The sequence below is a fragment of the Cavia porcellus genome, unplaced genomic scaffold, assembly GCF_034190915.1.
Source record: "Cavia porcellus strain 051 isolate PalLab524CR breed Dunkin Hartley unplaced genomic scaffold, mCavPor4.1 scaffold_17, whole genome shotgun sequence".
In the NCBI taxonomy this organism is placed as follows: domain Eukaryota; kingdom Metazoa; phylum Chordata; class Mammalia; order Rodentia; family Caviidae; genus Cavia; species Cavia porcellus.
In genome coordinates, this window is record NW_026947500.1 from 20,159,186 (window position 1) to 20,180,003 (window position 20,818).

The 20,818-nt window shown below is 43.3% G+C and overlaps 2 protein-coding genes across 4 annotated transcripts in view; one reads left to right on the plus strand and one right to left on the minus strand.

Annotated features, from left to right (window-relative positions):
- LOC134470865 (spermatogenesis-associated protein 31A3-like) lies at nt 1–15,735 on the minus strand. Of its 2 annotated transcripts, none has more exons than XM_063227353.1 (4): nt 14,972–15,735; nt 4,436–4,493; nt 3,333–3,384; nt 1–3,125 (listed from the first exon to the last, which is right to left on the minus strand). In XM_063227353.1, the coding sequence occupies exons 1-4, from the start codon at nt 15,518–15,520 to the stop codon at nt 1,574–1,576; spliced, it is 2,211 nt and encodes a 736-aa protein (XP_063083423.1). In that variant the 5' UTR covers nt 15,521–15,735; the 3' UTR covers nt 1–1,573. The 2 variants fall into 2 exon arrangements, with proteins under 2 accessions (XP_063083423.1, XP_063083424.1); XM_063227354.1 differs by lacking the exon at nt 14,972–15,735 and adding an exon at nt 5,152–14,779.
- The window catches only part of LOC100725563 (zinc finger protein 717), an 18,547-nt gene continuing 12,447 nt past the window's right edge, over nt 14,719–20,818 (plus strand). Inside the window, exons 1-3 of one of the 2 annotated variants that reach the window (XM_013150674.2) lie at nt 14,719–14,856; nt 20,204–20,448; nt 20,720–20,812. In XM_013150674.2, the coding sequence (XP_013006128.2) occupies nt 20,304–20,448; nt 20,720–20,812 (238 nt within the window). In that variant the 5' untranslated portion in view covers nt 14,719–14,856; nt 20,204–20,303. Of the gene's footprint in view, nt 14,857–20,203; nt 20,449–20,719; nt 20,813–20,818 lie in introns of those variants that run through there. The other variant, XM_063227352.1, reaches the window with a different exon arrangement.

Consider the following 20,818-nt stretch of genomic DNA (forward strand, 5'->3'; position numbering starts at 1 on the left):
TTAGGAGGAAAAATAGGTGTATTGGGCAATAGTAATGAACATGGACAGGTAATAGAAAATAATTTTTTCTGTAAATGAATTTAAATTTTTCTTGGTGATGTCTTTTCCTACCGGGAAAGAATGGGGAGAAATTTTCTGGCTGAACACACAGAACACCTCCTAAAAGGAGGTGAGGCCTCGGGCAGTGGTGATGGTGACCTGAGGCCCTGGGCACTATTTGCCCACGCTGTGAGCACAGGTCCACAGGAGAGCACCAGGTGGGGATACTGACAGCTCTGTAGCCCACTGGTGAACTGTGCAGTGTTCAAGGACCCCTGGGCACTGGGGTGCCTTTCCTTGGGTGTGGCTGCACATCCCAGTGTTCTCCTGTGATCTGTCTAGAAGGATGGTGGCTGCAGGGAACCCCGGAGAACCAGGCTTGATCTTTGTTCTCTTTGTGCTGATTTAACTCCAAGGCAAGAAGTTCGCACTTAATTAACTTGTCATCTTACATCAGCCCAGCATCCTGCATGAGAATCTGAGTCCCCGCAACTGTGTGAGCCACACAGGAGCTGGTTTTGGCTGCTGTCTGGCTCCAGGCAGAGGAGGTGCAGTCTGGCCTTTCCTCTGGGGTTCTTCCTGCTCTTTGATGTTTTTCTCAGGAGAAATCCATAGTAGAAATGTCCTCATGCTACCTTTGAAGAATCCTCTCGAAAGAACTAGTTTCTTTCGTAAAAGGATCCAAAAGTGTTTCTCTCAAAGGTGTCTTCTATTCTCCAGTCCTGGGTGGGTATGGAGGTCGCAAGGTACTCACAGTTTTCTGCAATGGGTCCCTGTTGGCCTCACCCTTTTCAGCCAGGGCAGACACCTTGCTTTCTGTCTTCTGTGTTGATGGCGCGGGATCGTGAGCTTGTGCTGCCCCAGGCTCCTCTCTCTGTCTGCCTTTAGGTCAGCTATCAGCTGCAAAGATGCCTGGTCCCAGGAGACACACTGTGGAGCCGGCCCTGGGATGTCACAGAAGGCAAATCATCTGCAGCTTGGCATGCATCAGAGGACAAGTCTGGAAACTGCAGAGGCAGGGCACAGACCTGAGACTGGTTCACTGACTTCATCTCCACTCAGTGCTGAAGCACATTCCCGATGCCTGGCTGAAGCCATCACTCTCATGCCTCTGGGACCACACATGCTGTAAGCACCACCAGGACTTCTAGGGTGCCTCTTGCTGGTGCCCAGGATGCTTCTGCTCTCGTGGGTTGTGCCACTGAGACTGTGAGTCAGTTGCTGGGAAGGCTGCCTGCTGCCTTGTGCAGCTGGAGGGGCCATTAAGGATCCCTGGGCATCACAGAGTGGGGGAGGAGGGGATCCCTGTTAGGGCCCTCTCAGTCTCCCTCCACACAGTTGGAAGGACAAGGAGTCTGTCCAGTATAGGGACAGTATAGGACTTTGGATGGGCAAGCAGACTACAGAAGGACTGGGGTGGAGTCTCTTTCCCTGGAGGTGGTTGATGGCTCTTAGCAGCTTGAGGGGAGGCCCCACATGTGTGTTACCCAAACCCTTTTCCTGTGCACCTCCAGGGTCTTCAGAGTACGTGAGTTTAGAGAGGGAAGCCTCTGAGAGGGGCCCTTGCAGGCTTTCTGACTGCTGAAGATGACATCTCTGGTATGCATGTGGTGGGAAAGGCTGCAGGGACAGAAAGCCAGGACCGGCGCAGCCTCAAGGGGATCAGCCCCTGCCGGATCTGCCTGGACTTCACAGCCAAGTGCACTTCCAGCATGGCCACTAGCTGACTGTCATTTCCTGCATCCTGGTCTGTGGGATTCATCATGATTCTTTCTGACTGTGCAGAAATCTCCCGTGGAAAGGGTACAGAGGCCCTTTCTGAGAACATGGGCCGGTCTCTGGGGACCTTGCCAAGACTACGGCCCACATTCCTGTCCCAGGCCCTGCCTGCCCGGGCCTCTACCTCCTGCCCACCCTCGCTGCAGGCAGCAGTGCTCATGGAGCAGCACTCGGAGGGGCTGCATTTTTCCTTCGCCTGGCATGTGAGAGCTACATGACACTGAAGTTGGGTGAGCTCTAGAGGTTCTGGGATCCTGCGGGCCTGGTGCCCATGGTGTTGATTGAGCACCTTTTGAATGTGTTGCTCCAGTAGTTTCCAGTGCTCCGGGCTGAGTGAGAAAGCCATAGGAGGGATGGCAGTGGCCCAGTGGTTTGGGGAAAGACTGGGCATCCTGCAGTCCTCCTGCCAGCCCTGGACCGTGGATAGTGAAGGCCGTTTATGCTGGGTCTGTGTCTTTAATGTGGGCCCACCTGGGTGTTGTATTTCAATAGGGATCAGGTGCTTTGGATTATTATGGGGTGTAGACCAAACTGCTCCAAAGTCCCTCACGTGGGCTACGCAGTGTGGTAGGACAGATTGGGGGAAAGGCTGGAGATGGGCCTGAGTCAGGACCTGACCTGGAGGAGGGGGCTGGAATCCAGCTGTGGACAGAATCATGGGTGGGGCTTGGGGGTCCAGATAGGACAGGGCCTGTGGGGGAATTTTATCCTGCCCTTGAGCTGGAGGAAGAGTTGAGATTTTGTTGAATAAGAATGGAGGAGGCTGTAGAGGAGATGGATTCTGCGCGATCCAGGCATCAGCCACCAAAGATTCGCTGTGCAGAGAGGGCAGACCCCAGAACAGCTGGTTCCATTTCTGCTCAAAGTGGATCCCCGCAGTCTTAGAATGTGAGAGCCGATGAGGACCGAGCTGCTGATCTGGCTTCTCTGTAGTGTCCCACCAGGGTTGTGGGGTTGTGGCAGGATTGGGGGGACATGGCGGGGAGAAGGTGTGTGGAAGTGGGCAGGGTGAAATTCTTTCCAGGGGAGGCAGGGATTCTGGCAGCTGAGAGGCTGTAAATGATGTAGTTGAATCCCCAAAATCCGAGGAGGTTGTGGACCAGCCTGATGATGCAGAGGAGGCCAGAGGTGGAAGGTGCTGAGTGAGAGGAGGGGAGTCAGCCTCTGCTGAGGACAGAGTGGCAGAGTCCTCGTGCTCCCTGTATGGCTGTGGGGCTGTGGCAGGTTTTTTCTTGCACACAGGAGGATGACATTGTGGATGTGAGGGCTGCTGAGGGCTTCCTTGGTCAGGAAGCAGCTTCTTGAAGCTGTAATAAATAGGAGGCTTGTCTGCACCCATGGATGGGGACCATCTCAGGTGGACCACAGCCCCTCCACGGCCCCATCCTCACGGCCTCCTGTTATCCCTCACCCCAGGGCCTTAACATCCCCCACTCCCAGCATCCCTACCTCCCAGGTGCTTCTTGATGACACCACAGGCCTTTGTAGGACGGAAGAAAGGGAAAATTTTTTACCTTTTCAGAAGTGATACTACGGTCTTATCCAACTTCTGATAAAGCTGGCAATCTGTGAAAGGTGGAAAGTAGGACCCTGGGTTATAGAGGGTGAAGGGTAAGGAGGGGATTGAGATTTTTATAGGAGGCTGAAGGTAATGTGTCCTTAGAGGACACCATAGGAGACTCCAGAGCCCAGGCATCACTGCCCAGTGTCCTCTGGCCCTGGCTGACCATGGTCACTTGGTACACGGACAGGCAGCACTTAGTCACTACAAAGTGCTTCCACATCCTTCCCCATCCATGGTCCTCACAAGTGTGTTGTGCTGGGCAAATGAGGTCATCTCATCAGGAATCAGCCTCAGCCAGCTGTCACAGCTGGGCCTCAGTTTGACCAGGATGTCTAACTCCTAGTCCAAGCTGCTTGGCTCCACTGCTGCCTGCAGTGACCTCTAGTGGGCATCTCCTTCCTGTGACCCAGTGTTTTGGGGTTCAGGAGCAGAGCAGATGGAAGACAAGGCACCAGAAGAACTTTGGAAGGCGTACACCTTCATTACACTAGTGGGGTAAAGGGAATCTCAGTACCAAATCATCAGTAGTGAGTCGGTGTTGAGTTTTATTTGCACAGTTCTGCAAGCTGAAAGTACAAAACTGGCGTTGATACCCTGTAACGGGGCGTTAGGATTGTGGTGAGCAGAAAGAACTGATCATTTTCTTTACCTGGGCCAGTCTGCCCTGGAGGACTTGGAAGCAAGTTTGTGTAGTCAGATATACTGTCCCGCTGAGTTACACTGATGGTCAAAGTTGCCCCTGGCATGGGGGCTGTCAAGGCTTCACTGAGCTCTGTGGCTTTTTAGTTATGGGAGCAGGCTGTGCTTCCCAGTCCCATCCTTGAGTGGTTTTAACCATAAAATTTTTAAAAGTTCCTTTACATTCCAAATTGCCTTTGTACCTGCACAGGTTCTTTCTGAGCAGGGACCCTTAGAAGCATCCCCCTGCTGACCGCCTTCCCAGGAGCCCCCTCTCAGGGCTCAGCAGCTGAATCCTGAGAGCCCGGGCCTTGGTCCCTGGGGACAGCAGTCATGTTGGCTCTGGGGCCGCAGGACCGGAAGGCAGAGCCTCACCTGTGAGCGCGCCAGTCCTCTTCCTGCTCCTGTTCTTCAACCTCATCCGCACTGGATGCTGAGAAAGAGGGAAAGTTGTGAGGGGCCCAGGCCTGGTTCTCCTCTCTCAGAGAGGCTGTGGACCCTCATATTTATGAACACTGGGAAGCTGACATGGAATTAATAGGGCCTGTGTTTTTTTCACTTGCTCATTTTTAAAACGTATTTAAAGATTGTTTTTGTCGTCCTTCTCCCAGAAACACACACACGACTTTGTGCGTGAGATTCAGCTTGGTACCTTCACTCCCCTCCTGGACTCATTTCTAAAGCAGCGTCTCTGCTGTCAGCTGGGATTCTGAGTGCACAGGCTGCTCCAGCCTGTGACAGGAGGCCTGAGCTCAGAGCCCTCAGTTCTGCCCAGCACAGGGCAGAGACTGGATCCTGACACTCAGGACCTTTCCCTCCCCAAGGCCCCATCTCTCAGGAATCCTGGCATCCTCCACTGAGTCAGGGTATTCTCTTTTACTCTGGCCAGCAAACCACACATGTGGTCTTAGAGCATCAGATAGATGCTCTGCTGCTTCTGCCCTGGCCCAGCTGTCCCTGATGAAGGTTGCGTTACTCTTTCCTGAGATTTTCTCTTCTGCATTCTCATTCTTCTACATTGGAAAGTTAACCCTGGTAGAAGGAGAGCGGATCGTTCTCTGCTTGCTGGGTCTGAGCTGTGGGTTTCTCACCTTTCTGATGGTTCTAGTTCTCCTGGATGGTGGCAAGGATGGTTCAGCCGGGAGCCAGGGCAGTAACAGGAGGTACAGCCCCAGTCCACACACAAAGGCGAGGACCATGTCCATGGCAAAGGTGGTGGAGCTGGGGCTCAGCCACATGGTGTTAAGGCTTTTCAGAGGAGTGAGAAGATTCTCCATCATCTGAATTGCAGTGTTGTTCTCAGGCAACTGAGCCCTGAGAGTTCTGTCTGGAAGCAGGGAGGGGTCCCAGGCCTGCATCACAGAGCTGTGGCCTCCTCATCACAAAGGGCTCCTGGGCTGGAGGAGGGGCGGGGATAAGGGACTCAGCCACAGCCCTCCCCTCCCCCACTCTCCAGCACAGGCAGTGCTGTCCTGGCCTGGGACCTGCACACATCTGAAGCCCAGGATCTCATTATCCTCAGCTCCTGCTTCCCATTTAATGTCTTTGTCACGTCATAGCAGTGAGAAAACCGAAATATCTCACATACTTATTTTTGTGAATTCTGAGTACTTAGCAGAACTTAAGGAGAGACTTAGCCTTTCTCTCTCTTTCTCTGTAAAATTCCAGCTGCAGGCAAGCCAGTCCCCAGAGCACTGTGGTCCTGGGCTTTCCTCCCTGGTAAGGGAGACTGGTCAAGTGTTCTCCCATAGGAATCTCCTCCTTCAGAAGGACAAGGCTGTGGACATCACCAGTGGAGCTGACAAGGGGCTGTAAACCAGCCTCACAGCATGCTCAGGTCCCAGAGAAGCACAGGAGTGTTTTTTCCTTGAGGCTAAGATAGGGTTAGCTGCTGGGATCACTTACTTCCTTTGTTTCATTGCTGTCTCTTTTTACCTGCTTGACACTACAGATTATATAAAAGTCACCTTTCCTTGCTTCCCGGCTCAGCCTGATTTTGCACATTTCCAGTGGCTGGGATGGTGCACCATTAAAGAGTCCTCCGGAGACTCCCTCCTTAGTCTCTCCAGTTTCTTGGATATTCTACAACGTACTGTTTTAAACTTTTGTTCCCTTTCCAAAGGGCCCTTAACAGATAAAATTCATCATTGAAAATGCAGAAGTATGAAATTCTTATCAGAACCTCAACTCCCAGGGATATTTTTCTCTGTGTCTAGCATGTATAATTGTGTACTTAATAAAGCTTAAACTGTTCAAAGACTTGGTACTACTACACACATACGGAGGGACACATACACACATCACAATCTTCCACACACCAGTGTTTTCAAATCCAGTAGTATATCTTTTGCTCATTTGTCATCCAGGAAATGACCATAAAAGCTATAGTAAATAGCTTTCATCCCAGTTATGATGGCTATCATAAAAAGAAAGTAACAATACTTTTCAGGGAGATCGAGGAAAGAAAATGCTTATATACTGTTCTGAGGATGTGAACTAGCACAACCCTTATGAAGCGTGTTATGTAAAATTTCCAAAGATGAAAAATAGATCTACCTTATGGTCCAACTATGCATACCACTCCTGGGTACCCATCATTCAAAGGAATATTTGCTTGCCCATGTTTATTGTGCAATTTGATGGTATATCTTACATCAAATGAGCTGCCCATTCATGGTTGAATGAAGAAAATATGCATAACAGAATCCTGTTCAGCCATATGAATAGAATGAGACCCTGCATTGACCATAGGGATGTAACCGGTGGTCATTATGTTAAGTCACACATGCCAGGTGCAGAGTACCAAGAACTGCATGTTCTCTGCCACATGTGAAAGTTAAAAAAGGAAAATAGCCTGGACGTAGGATCCTGATTGCTAGAGACTGAGAGGTGGGGAGGGTGGATTGAAACGGGATGAGACTGGATCAGTTCGTGCTGTATGCATATAATGAACCACATTAATATTTCAGTTAATCCATCATAATTAACAAAATAATCATGCTTATAGTCTCTTTGATTCTTCCCTTAGTGATGGTGGCCTCATAAAATAAGTTTGAAAGTCTTCTTCTTCCATTGCAGAAAAGTACATGAAAAATATTACTTCTCTTTGAAAGAAGTTTGGCAGAATCCCCCATAATTGCCGTCTGCTCTTGGACAAAATCTTTGTTGGGAAGCAAATTTGATTTCTGATTCAATCTTGTGACTGACTGTTTATCTGTTCAGATTTTTACTGTATGTCTCAGACCTGGACAGTGTGTATTTCTAGAAATTTTACCAGTTCTAGGCTATCCAATTTTTCAGAATACAATTATATATATATATATTGTATTGATTCTTGTATGTCTATGGTGTCAGTTATTATAACTCTGTCATTTCTCATTCCATGTAGCTGAGTGCTGAAAGTGAAATTAAAATTTTAAATAAAGCATGCCAAGAATGCTCTCCAAAACCAGGCAGAGGTATCTGTGCAGTCATGATTAACAAAACACTTGCTCATTGTATCAGCCCTGTCTTTATTTATTGCCTTTCTGTAACTAATGCCCTTGTAATGGAACTTAAAATATAACAGGACATTTCTTCCTTTGTATAACCCATGCTTTACATAACTGGTAACCCTGCAATGTAACCTAAAATATGTAAACTCCCTTAGCAGCCCAAGATGTCACCCAACTCTCCAATCATATTGCGCCAAAACTTACATTTGTACTTCTCGGACTGCTGTCCCCATAAAATCCCTAGAACCCCACCTGGTGGCGCTGACTTTTTGGGAGAGATCCCAGTCAAGCCTACCATGTCATAAACTGCCTCCTAAACTTCCTTGGTGTCATTTCTTGCCGTGTTTAGTCCTTAATGCTGTAACAATATCATTTCTAGTTGGTGAACTTCTTTTAGTATTTCTTGTAAGGCATGTGTAACATTCATACACACCTCTCAGATTTGTGTGTGTGTGTGTGTGGCAGGGAATGTGTGAGAATTTCCTGAAGTCCTATTCAAAGCAATTAAGAAAGATAAAAAAGGAAAGCCATCTAAATTTGAAAAAAAAACAGTAAATAGTCTATTTGAGGGTATTCTCATACATTTAAAGAAAAGTAATAAATTCAGTGAATTGGCATAGTATATAATTAGCTTAAAGATATTAACATATATTGTTGTAAAATAACAATGAGCTACTGAGAAAAGATATCAGTAATTCCATTTACAATGATATCAGCAAATAGAATTTGCAGAAATAAATTTTTCAAGTCTGTAAAATAATTATGCACAGAATGAGATGGTGGTAAAAGTAACTGAAAAAGACACAAGGGGCTGGGGATTTAGCTCAGCGGCATAAGCGCCTGCCTTGCAAGCAGGCAGTCGTGAGTTCGATCCCTGGTACCAATAAAAACGAAAAAGACAAAAAAAAAAAAAAGACACAAGTGCATGTGTTATTACATAGATTAATATTGATAAATTATCCATACTGTATGCAAAGTGACCTATACATTCTATGAAGTCCCTACAAAATTTGAATTACATTTTCCACAGAAAGAAAAAAATGTAAAATTCCCATGTGACTATAAAAGATTTTATATAACCAAGGAAATTTTGAGAACAAATCTAGATGCTCGTAGTATCTGATTTAAAATTGTATTACAGAGCTATAGTAGTAAAAACAGTATGGTAGTAGCCTAAAAATAGACACATTGAGCAATGGGACAGAATATAGTACCAACAAATTCAGATATGTGCAGTGAAGTCATCATTGACAAGGATGCCAAGAACTCGGAAAAATAATCTGTTCCAAATGCTGGGAAGCCGGATATCCACACACAAAATAGTAAGACTGGACCCATACCTTACAGCATCAAAAAAATCATCCCCAGTTTATTAAAGACCTAAGTATTCACCTGAAACTATAAAATTTCTAGACAAAAGCACAGCAGGAAAGATACTGGACATTAGTGTTGCAATGATTTTTTTCGTATTTGACACCAACTATGTACACAATCTCAGCAATCCTAGCAAAGATTAATAAGTGGCATCATCTCAAACTAAAAGTTTCTGCAAATCAAGAGAATCATATATCTAAGCAGACAGAATGTGAGAAAGTGTTTGCTAACTCTGTGTTCATTAAAGGATAAATACCCAAAATATATTAGGAACTTAAACAGTGCCAAAGGTGCTAACTAGACTTTTCTAAAAATATACAGACATGAACAACAGGTACATAGAGAAAAGTGTTTAACATCATCAATCACCAGGAAAATGCAAACCAAAATCATGATGAGATATTATCTTACACTGGTAGGGTGAGTATCATTGAAAATCAAAAGAGAGGAAACGCTAGCAAAGATGGTAATGGTGATTATATAATTACTTATGCTAATCGCCCCAATGTTTTCTGTGTGTCAATACCATGATCATCTCAACTCACCATCCTCTCTGGTCAGCTCTGTTTTGGTTTTGTCCAGTGTAATAGTCAAAGTGTTCTTTGCTTAGACATTACTTCTGAGTTGTTTGTGATGCTATTTTCATGTAGTTTGCATAATAAATGCCCCCCAAATCAATCTTTCCACAAGTCTGACACAATGTTTCTAGGTTTATTTGCCTGTTGACTGGAGTATATTCTTTAGGAATATTTTCAAAGGAATTGAGATGACCTAAAACTTTTGAAGCCTGCATTCTGAAAACAACTTTTTGTGTCCTCATTTTAAAAGAATTTGAATATTCATAATTTTAAAGCTAACTTTTTTCTTTTATGCTATGAAAATAATACTCTATTGAGCTCTTGTCTCTCAAGATTGTTGTTGGAAGCCTGATGTCTGTTGAAATCAGTGTTTGCTTGAAAGAGGATCTTCCAAAAAAAGAAAGAAAGAAAGAAGATCTGGCTGGGTGACTGCCATTTGCTTCACCCTGTTTGTTCTTCTCTGCCATCCTCCCAGCTCTGCAGTATCCAGAAAGCAGAGTCCAAAGCCAATCTCATCTATGTAAAAGACCCTCTTAGAACCTGGAAAGTAACCTCTCCTTGTGCTTAATCTACCATCTCCTAGAACATTTTTAAATCACTTCCAATCATTTGCAGAACTGAGTGATCTGTAAGTGGCTGGATTTCTTGCTTTTTAAAAAATTATTTTATTTTAAAGATAATAAAACCAAGCAAAATAAAACAGAATAAACCCAACTGAAACAAACCAGTGTAAGCCACAGAGAACTTCAAAACAATACAAAATCAACAATGGTTACCATAATGCCTCTTGTTGTCCTCAAAATAGCTTCAGATACCTTCAGAAATAGTAAAAATAAAACAAAACAAAACAGTAGAACCAATAAAACCAAAATAATGAATGCAATAGAGGACTTCAAAACAAGACAATAGTAAACCCAAAATGGCTACCATAATATATCTCACTATCTTTGAAATAGCTGTCCATGCCATTGGATATAACAAAATCAAACAAAACAGAACAAAATAAAACTCAACCCAACAAAACAATGAATATTATTCAGGACTTCAAAACAAGATAATAAGGAATTAACAATGGCTACCACCTTCACAGGAAATCCCCAATAGATGCCACACTGTGTACTGTTATCTTCTAAATAGATGGTCAGACCACCAGCCCTAGACTTGTACAGTCAGTGAAACACCAAACACCACAAGCAATAAATTGTATTTCACCTGAAAAGCTATCATTGCAGCCCATGTTTCTCCAGATCAGCCAGTTGCTTGGGCAGGTATTGGCTCTTCTTGTTTACCAGCCCATGGGCTGGAAGGGGCTGGGGTCTGCCTTTCCCCCCACTGGTGGCAGCCCACACATGGCACTAGCTTGCAGGGAGGGTTTGCTTCTTGGTGGGTTCTTACTCTCTTCTGTAAGTGGCTGAATTTCCTCCCAAGACAGGAAGTCAGGATGCCTGGAGCATTTTAAGAGGTAAATAGTTTTGATAATTGTGTTCTTGCTCTGTCTTAGATAATATAAGCTGTTTACATGGGATAAAGGAAGACTGGGGTTGGCATAAATGACTAAAGTTAATCTGTCGCCCCATAGTTTCACTGTGTGATTATCTGCATAACAAAGTCTCATTCTTATCACAAAGCTGTCCCATCACTTCCCTGCATTTAGGGACCTTGGACGCTCTGACCACCACAGTTGTAGGTCATCAGTGGTTTTGAAAGGCATCTGTATTGATTTTGACAGCACTGAAGAGAGGCAGTTTTGGGGGTAGAGCAAGGTATCCCCAGAATGAGGCCCTTCCACTTGCCCTTCCCTATGGTCTGAAAGGAAAAGCAAGGTCATTTCCCTGAATGTTCACATTTCTAAAACAGAACTCTCTGACTTTTGCAAAGAAGATTCTGGACTATAGACTTCACCTGAAAGGATGCAGAACAAGGATGCAATTGCAAGCATTTTGGAGCAACTTCTACATGCTGTGGCAATAAAAGACATATCCCCTTGTGGAAGTGCTTATAATTGCATGCTTTGTGAGGCTACCTGCCTGTCACCAGTTTTGTGCTGCAACAAACAGTACATTTTACTGTCATCTTGAAGCCTTCTCAGGCAGGCATTTTAGTGGGTGCTGGAATCATCCTGGAGACACAGCCTTATCCTTGTCTCTCAGTGAAGGAAACTGGAATTTAGGCCAAGTGCTCAGAAACACTCTTCTCTTTCTCTCTGCTTTGCCCAAATTTTACGGAAGCATCTGTCCTTTCCCTTGTCCCCTCAGCTCAGTGCCATCATTTCCACAGCCTCCATGGGACCACTCACCTCAGCATCCTGCAGGGTATCGACTAGCTGTTGACTAACTCAAGGGGGTGGGGTTCCTGAAATTTCTGATTTTTTAAAATTTCATTTAAAGGAAAAAAACACAAAACAGTATAAGGGTACAAGTAATACAGAATTTCAAAAAAAAATGTAAGAAATCACTAGTTAATAGATTACATATTGTCATCTTAGAAACAGTTGTTCAAGTTACAGGATTAAAGCATACAAAGTGGTCATTCAAACAGTGAGATTGCAAAAAGTTGTATTCAATGAGCCAACAAAAACTTAGTAATATAGTCATCTATCTTATACACCTAAACACACTTGCAGTTGTATCCTTTAGAGCACTTTCTTTTCCTCTCTTTTTTACAATAACATTTACACATTTTGGGTTTTATTACTCCCATAGTTCTTATTACTTTTTTTTAGAAGAGAATAAAACCAAATATGACAAAACAAAGCAGTCAGTCAAAACAAAGGATGGACATAGTACATGATGTAAAAACAAGGTAATCAACAATGGTTACCATAATGCCTCTTGCTACCTTAAAAAGAATTGCCTATATCATTAGGTATGATAAAATTGAACAAAGCAGTACAGAACAATACCAGGGGCTGGGGATTTAGCTCAGCGGCATAAGTGCCTGCCTTGCAAGCAGGCAGTCGTGTGTTCGATCCCTGGTACCAATAAAAAACGAAAAAGACCAAAAAAAAAAAAAAAAAGACCAATAAAACCCAAACATTGGAGACATTACAGGACTTCAAAAGAAGATAATAGTCAAACCAGAATGGGCATCATAGTGAATCTTATTGCATTCAAAGTAGTTGCCTATACTCTCAAACTTGATACTATCAAACAGAACAGAACAAAGTCAGTCAAAACAAGATGGTGGGAGCAATACAGGGCTTCAAATAAATTTCTGATTTTTAATGAAGGCTTCTTACATTCTTCTACCATCTTGAGTTTTCTTATTGTTTTAAGTGATGCATAATACATTCTTATGGGTCTTTCAACATTATTGTATTCACATGATTTCCTAACATTCTTAAAAGTATTGGTTAATTATTTGCATATAACTGAGAGATCATATCTCTACGAGTTCAACATAATAGAACCTTATTCCCACTTTTAAAAAATCAAGTGATAAAGAATTGGAAGTGAAGAATCCTCTTCCAGTTATTCTCTTTTTTTTTTTCATCTGTATTCTACCATGTTCAATGTTCAGTGCCTAAATTGACAATCATCTCCCACAGATCAATAAGTTTAAATACAATATGGCAAGAGGTTTACAAACAAATTCCATGGGCAAACTCACCTGAATGAACAAGAGACTGGGAAACTTTGTCAAGCCTTTCCTTGTGCTATGAGTTTCCCCACTGTTATATAAGCTGAGTTCCTTCAAGGTTTCTCACATTTATTATGTATTAGGGTTTTCTCTCTGGCGTGCATTCTGCTGAAATGTACTTGAGCCCTTTTGGTCAAAAGTTTTCTCACACTTACGTCATAGGGCTTCTCCTCTGTGTGGGTTGGCATATGGGCTCTGAGATGTCTTGGGGAATGTTTTCCCACATTTATTGCATCTATAGGGTTTTTCCCTCGTGTGAATTGTTATGTTCCCTGAGAGATGAGTCAACAATAAACATTTTCCCACATTCATTACATTCATATGGTTTCCCTCTAGGTGAATTCTCTGATGTGCACAGAGGTGAGTTCTTTGTTTTCCCACATTCATTACATTCATAGGATTTCTCCCGTGTGAGTTCTTTGATGTCCTGTGAGAGCAGTCTTATAAACAAAGATTTCCCCACCTACATTACATTGTACTTTTCCCATAAGTGAATTCTTTGATTTACCATGAGGATTGCCTTATTAGCACAAATGTTCCCACATTTATAACACTCACAGGATCTCTCTCCTCTGTGTGCAGTCTCCAGTGAACTGTGAGAGCTGGGCAGTTATGTGTAAACAGCTGTAGAGATATACACAGCTTTTGTGTCATCCAAAGTTTTCAAACAAATTGGGTGAATATCAAAGTGCACAATTGCTGGATTTTACAGAGAAGTGATGTTTAATTATATTTAAAAGTAATTGCTGAGCTGTCCACCAAAGTTACAGTATTTTGCATTCTCACCAACAGCGAGCAAGCGACTTTTTGCCAGCACTTGGGGTTGGCACTGTTTCACATTTTGATCAATATAAAATTCTCATAATTTGCGGTTTCATGATAGCATATGATTCCAGGTTTTTCGTACTCTATTTAACATAGGAATAGCTTCATCTGCAGAACTATATTTAGCTCTTTTCATTTTTATTGGTCATCTTCCTATTGTTGAATTTTAATTGTTCTTCATTTTTAGGATAAAATTCCTCTCAGATGTATCTTTTGCAAGTGTTTGATATCTGTGCTTGTCTTTTCATTTTCTTGACTATCGTGCACACATTTTTAACCTCATACAATCAAATGGATCAGTTTGTTCTTTGTGTAATTCTCAGGGGGATTATCAAAAAGTGCCTATCTGCACTCCCTTCCTTCCTCCTCTTTTCCTTCTCCTCCACCAAACAAAACAAAGCAAAGCAAAGCAAAACGTAACACCGGAAAAAAAAAAAAAAAAAAAAAAAAAGGACATAGATTCTATGGCTTGCAATACCTATACAAGAACTTAAAAACAAAAAGGGAGTATGAACTTAGTCATGGAGTAATTAGGACACCTTTGGGTTTTCCCTAGTTTTCCACTGTCAGGGTGTCAAATCAGGACTTCCAAGAAGCAGAACTCCAGGTCTCTGTCAGGTTAGGAGGGATACCCCCACCGAACCCCTCGGAACCCACTCTCCTGGTCAGGAAGCTCAGCGGGCCAAACAAACCCATCATCCCTCTGAGCAGGCTGCTGGCGCGAGGCCTTCTGGGAAATGTAGTCTCCCTCAAAGGACGACACAGCCCGGGGCCTAGAGAGAGCTTCTCAGGTATTCCCTCTGCGCATGCGCTGCCGTACCTTTCAAGCTTGCAGAATTCCTGTTTCTCTCTCCAGTCTCTGGAGTTGGGCTTCTTGGCTCTGAAGGTTGGTGCAAGGGTTAAAGGGAGTGAGCGGGCCTGGGGGAACCCAGGGGAGCCAGACAGGCACCCATCTGTGAGAGGGAAGCAGAAATGGGGTCGTTCGGGGCAGCGGAACCCACCGTGCAGGTGCGGGCCAGGGTGCTGAGCGAGGTCTGGAGGTAACAGGATCGGAGGGTCCCCAGGTCCTGTGCGGGGGGAAAAGGCCTTCTCCGCCGTGCTTTCGGGGGTTGCTTTGTCAGAAGACACGCCCGCAGGCGCACTGAAGCTGGAGGGGTTGGGGACGGTTTGCGGACTGCGCGAGCCCGGCAGTGGGTTCCAATCCGGCTCTGATGCCGCAGGACCCCAGGACTCCTTTTGGGACATCCTCGTCCCCCTCTGTAGAGCGAGTGTGCCAACCCTATCAGCGAAACGGCGCCTCCCTCAATTCCCAGAAATTCCTGGTCAGAGGCCGGTGGAGCCAGTCTTGCTGTGTAGCTGTAGCATTCAGTCTCTCTGTCTGTCTGTTCTTCCTTCCTTTGCTTTAGTGAAGCTTCTGGCCCTCTCCTGCATTCTGTGAGCGTTAGGTTGGCTAGAATTCCTGATTTGAATTTGCAGAAGTTGATACAAGACCCAGTATCCAGAGACAGTGAGCTCGATAAGGGAGATCCAGTAGAGGATGACGGTCCCATTTTCTTAGAAGTAGAGGAGATGGTACCGAGTTTGAAGAAGAGCGCGCCGCACGGATGGGAATTCCACCTGAAAGAAGCTTCCACCAGCTTACTAGCGCTGTAGAGCAGAGGCTCGTGTCCCAGAAAGAGGAAGCCCCAAACTTGCACAGGCCAGTCAATTATTCACTCTACCGTGTACCGTACACACGTTTGGTTGATACTAGGTCCTCCAGTAACTACCCTGGTCTGTGTGGTACCATGGTTTTTCCTTAAACTCCTTTCTGCTATTCTTCTGCAGTCCTTACAGACCAGCAATGATAAATCCTTTAAGAGACCAAGTCCTCAAACAACTCATAACCCAGCTACTTAATGCAAAGTGCCAACACTGCAGTTAAACCTGAAGACTGAGGTTTTAATTTTAAAAAACTCATACAACTCATGACATCATCGCAGAGAGGGCTGTGTGTGCCTTTATCGCACATGTGCCATACTGTCACAGGATGTCATTACTCACATCTTATGACTAGGGAGGTGACGGTGTTCAGTGTGGTGTACACAAGCAGTCCTTTTGGCATACAGGAAGGATATTCTGGGATACATATATGTGCTGTTAATGTATAATTGATTAAAAACAGTACATAAAATATTTTTGCTTTTGGAATTAGGTCAGGTTTTAAATGCAGAAATCACTTAATAGAGGATTCCTTTAAGAGTTCATTTGTCTCTCTTCCTGCCAAAAGATCCTCTCTCTAGAGCTGGTTGGTAATGTGATTTGTTTGGTTTGTGTCTTTGTGAAGTTTTGGTAATGTGGTTTGTTGCTTTGTGTCCTCTGTTGCCTCATACTCATGGTGATATTCTGTTCCTATGGCAAAGCTAAACATTTGGCCTGGCAGTGAAATGCAACTTCGTATTACAAAATAGAACTTTCTTTGTCATCACAGTGTGTACTGAACTTGTGTCTGTTCTTTTTTTTTTTTTAAAGAAAGACAAAACAAAACAGAAAATGGGCAAAAATAGTACATACTTTCAAAGAAAAAATAAACTAATAAATCACTAGTTAATGTTTACATATTGTCCCCCCACAAATAATTGTTCAAGATACAAAAATGGAGCATATAATGGGACTTCATCCAGGGAGACTGTAAAGAGTTCTGTTCAACTATCCAACAAAAACTAAGTAATATGGCTATCAATCCTATACACTTAGACATGTACACATTTATCCCTACCTTCATTTATGTTGAGACCAAACAAAACATAGCAGATTAAAATCATTCTGAACAAAGCTTAATAGTATTGCTGGATTTCACATCATGACACTCCAGAATCAGCACTGGGTACTGCAGTGCCCCTTTTTTTCCTTCAAAGTATTTGTTCATTTCATCATGTGTCGTAAGATCAGTTCTCATAAACTGTTTATAGGTTTTATGCAAGCATTAGTCTTAACATGTATTTCTATCCTTTCTATATTAGAGGGGGAAACAGAACAGAACAGGACAGAACAAAACGTATTCCTATAGACACTTAAAACTAAAAAGACATGTAAAACTTCTGTACAAGGAATTCTATCATGGTTACTGTGCTATCTCTTGTTATCATCAACAGAATTGGCTATATTATCAGATAAAGTATCATTGAATTTATCAGTTCATTACAGAATTAATAGAAATACAACTTTGTAGATAGTGTAGAGCTAGAAAAACAGGTAGTAGTCAAATCAGAATGGATATCGTAGTGAATCATTGTTATTTTCAGTTTGGTTGTCTACACTCTCCAACTTGATACCATCAACCAATCAGTTTTGAGTAAAATCTGTCAATAATAAGCAGCAACCAAACAAATCAGATTTAACTAAGATCAGTCAAGATACAACAGTGTAAGTCATAAGGGATCCAGTTTAAGTTAATAGGAAATTAAAGATGACCACGTGCTATATCCTGATATCTTCAGGACAGCTGTCTGTGCCCTCAGATCCAGTGCTTATATACAAACTGGGACGGAACAAGTTCCATCCAAGCAGAGTGGTGCGAGTAATATGGGTTTTAATTCCTGATACACTATTAGCAATATCTTCTGCTGTCTTTTTTTTTTAAAGACTATTCTTCCCCTTTCACTCTGCCAGGATGTACTTGTATTTTTGGGTCTCCCCAACACTCTCAGTTTTATATTAGGGGGGCAACCTGCTGTTTACCTAAGTGCTTCCAAACTTTCTCACTCCTGGGCTTGATCTCTAGTTCTTATTAAAGCCAGTCTTTTCAATCTATCCATAAATTCTGGTCTATTTTTCCCCTATTACTCTCTGGTTCCCTGTCATATTGAGTTCTGTTTTCTCATATTTGATTTTGGTCCATATGCTCTTCTTCAAGTTAATTATATTCCTTATAAAGAGTGTCTCAGTGGACCTTACCTCTTGATCCACTCTGCCTGTGATTCTATCTTTTTTCCCGTAAGTTAGTGTATCTTAGCCATCTGTATTAGAAATTATATACAACCTTCTCTGCCTCATTTCTGTTGTGCTCTTTTTCCGTCATTAGTTGTCTTCTTCATTTCACTTTTTGTTCCATTCATTGGGGCCTCTCTGCCACTGTTCCCGAAATCTTGGTGCTTTTCTCTCTCTTTAGAATGTATAGTATTCTCTGTAGAGTTGGATTGGTGGTTGTGAATCTCCAGTTCCTCTTTATCTTAGCAGCATCTTGTTTCTCCATTAATTTCTAGGGACAATTGTGCAGGATAGATCAACCTTGGCTGGAGGTTATTTTCTTTCAAGGCTTGGATTATTTTGCTCCACGCTCTTCTCAATTTGATGGTTTGTGCCGAGAAGTCTGATGTAATTCTGATGGGCTTTCCCTTGTAAGTGATCTGTTTCTTGTCTCTGACAGCTTTTAATATTCTGTTCTTATATTGGATTTCTGGAATCTTGATTATTATATGCCTGGGTGTAGTTCTGTTTTGGTTGTAGGTGGCTGGAGTTCTGTATGCCTCATACATCTGAGTATCATTTCCTTTTCCTATGTTTGGGAAGTTTTCCTTAATTATTTCTGTGAATAACCTTTGTAATTCCTTTGTTTGTACCCCTGTTTCTTCATTCACACTCTTTATTCTTAAGTTCTAGATCCTCTTGTCGTCTTGTATCCTTTGTATTGTTACTGCTTGTTTCTTTGTTATTTTTAAGAAAATTTTCCTTTCATGTTCCCACATTGCAAACCTGTCCTCCAGTTCAGATAGTCTGTCCTTAGTTTCTTTCAAGCAGTTTTGCCAGCTTTCGATAGAGTTTTTAATTTCCTGGTAATCTCTTTGAACCTGCTTCATGTATTCTATATTTTTTCTATTTTCTCCATCAAACAATTCTCCCCTTTTTTTGTTCTTCCATTTGTTTTTTCTTGGGAAGTGCTTAGCATTTCTTTAACTGTTCTACTTATATCTTGCTTTAGTTGGTAAATACTTCACTTTTGAACTCATCTATGAGGTCCCAAAGATATCGTTTTATGTCTGTTGGTTCTATGTCTGATATTGCATGTTTTCTGTCCTCATTCTCCTTTGCATTTACCTTTCCTGGATCAGTGTTCTCAGAATTGGGGACGGAGGACCCTTTCTTGTTGCTCCCTTTTCCCATACTTTTTGTTCCTTCCATACAGGCATATTTAGGAGGCCCAGTTTCTTTCTTTGTTGGTTACAGTTTGTTTGAATCGCACTGGCTAGGTGTTCCCACCCACTGCAGTGTACTAGAGAGACACAGACCAGGGCAGCCTGTGATGGGCTCACCCCTCCAGGTCAGTCAACCTGCTGAAGGCTTCACTGCCTCAGGGTACACTGCCAGGCATAGGGACTTGATTTGGGCTAGCCTATTGGGTCTTAGTCCAGGTGTTACCCAGGTCAAGTGCACCCATCGATCCCACTTGAGAAGGGAGAAGCCCGCTGAAGTTCCTTGTTCTAGCTTATCTGCCTGGTCCCAGAATGTCGTGTGTTGGAGCTCCCTCTTCTCTGTGGAAGAGATTTTATTCTGCTCACTCACCACAGGTCGATGCAGGGTTCTCCACCAGCTTTGCTCTCATTTTGGTTCACCAACTCCCGCCCTCGGTGCGAACGCCTCTCCAGTGAGTTGAAGTTGGCGGGCTATCCCGGCTGCGCCACTTCAAGCACAGCAGCAGCAGCGAGACCAAGCAGGGAGTTCAAGCGGCAGCACTGAGACTGTAGCTGTTCCAATCTTATCATCAGGACTCTATTTTTTTTTTTTTTTTTTTTTTTTTTTTTTCGGTACTGGGGATTGAACTCACAACCTTGTGCTTGCCAGGCAGGCACTTATGCCACTGAGCTAAATCCCCAGCCCTGGGACTGTATTTTTAATTGGTTTTTCTCAGCTTAATTTGTTCCTGGATTGGGAGGGTCTCTCTCCCTCTGTTCGGGACTCCCTATGCTGTATTATTTTTGGAATCTAAATTGACTTATCTCAGAGAGCCTCTGTTGTTTGGTGTTATCTATCCGCCATCTTCTGAACTTGTGTCTGTTTACTTAACATATTTTTCTGGGTGCATGTTCACACTTAGGTCTCCATATCAGATTATAAGATCTTTAGAAGAACAGAATCTACTCATGCTTGTCTTTGTGGCAATAAGGATAGTTCTAGATATATAGGGAAATTCTGTAATAGTATTGGTAAATTATCAGTACCAGTAAGTTTCTCTTCTTTTTTCTTCCCCACCTTAGAGACAAACAGCAAGCTCCTCAAGTGGGATGTAAAACATAAAAGGTGAAATGCCAGATTCCTGTTCTGGTGACCCAGGGCTAAAGAGTGGGTTGAGGAGAAATGTCCCACCCATTACAGGGGATGGTGTCATTTGAAGATGTGGTGGTGGACTTCACCTGGGAGGAGTGGAAGAACTTGGATGATGCTCAGAGGACCCTGTACAGGGATGTGATGTTGGAGACCTACAGCAACCTGCTGTCACTGGGTGAGCAAACCTCCGTGGTAACCCTCAGGTGGATCATGTTCTCTTTGTTGGTAAATGTAGGAACTACTCATGAGTTTATTATGATTAAAGTGTAAGAATCCAGTGCATGAAGAATACAAATGTTGCTGCTGTGTTATGAAAGATTCACAGTGGCCACTTCTTTGAGACAGAGCTCAAAACAAGCTCAAGACAAATTGAAATTATCCTTCTTTAGAGATAACTTTCTGTCTCGATTTAGCGGTTTCATAAAGTCCTGTATTATTGTTCCCAGGAAACTGCATTACCAAACCTGATGTGATCTTCAAGCTGGAGCAAGAAGCACAGCTGTGGGTGGTAGACAAAATCCCAAACCAGATCTTCCCAGGTTGGT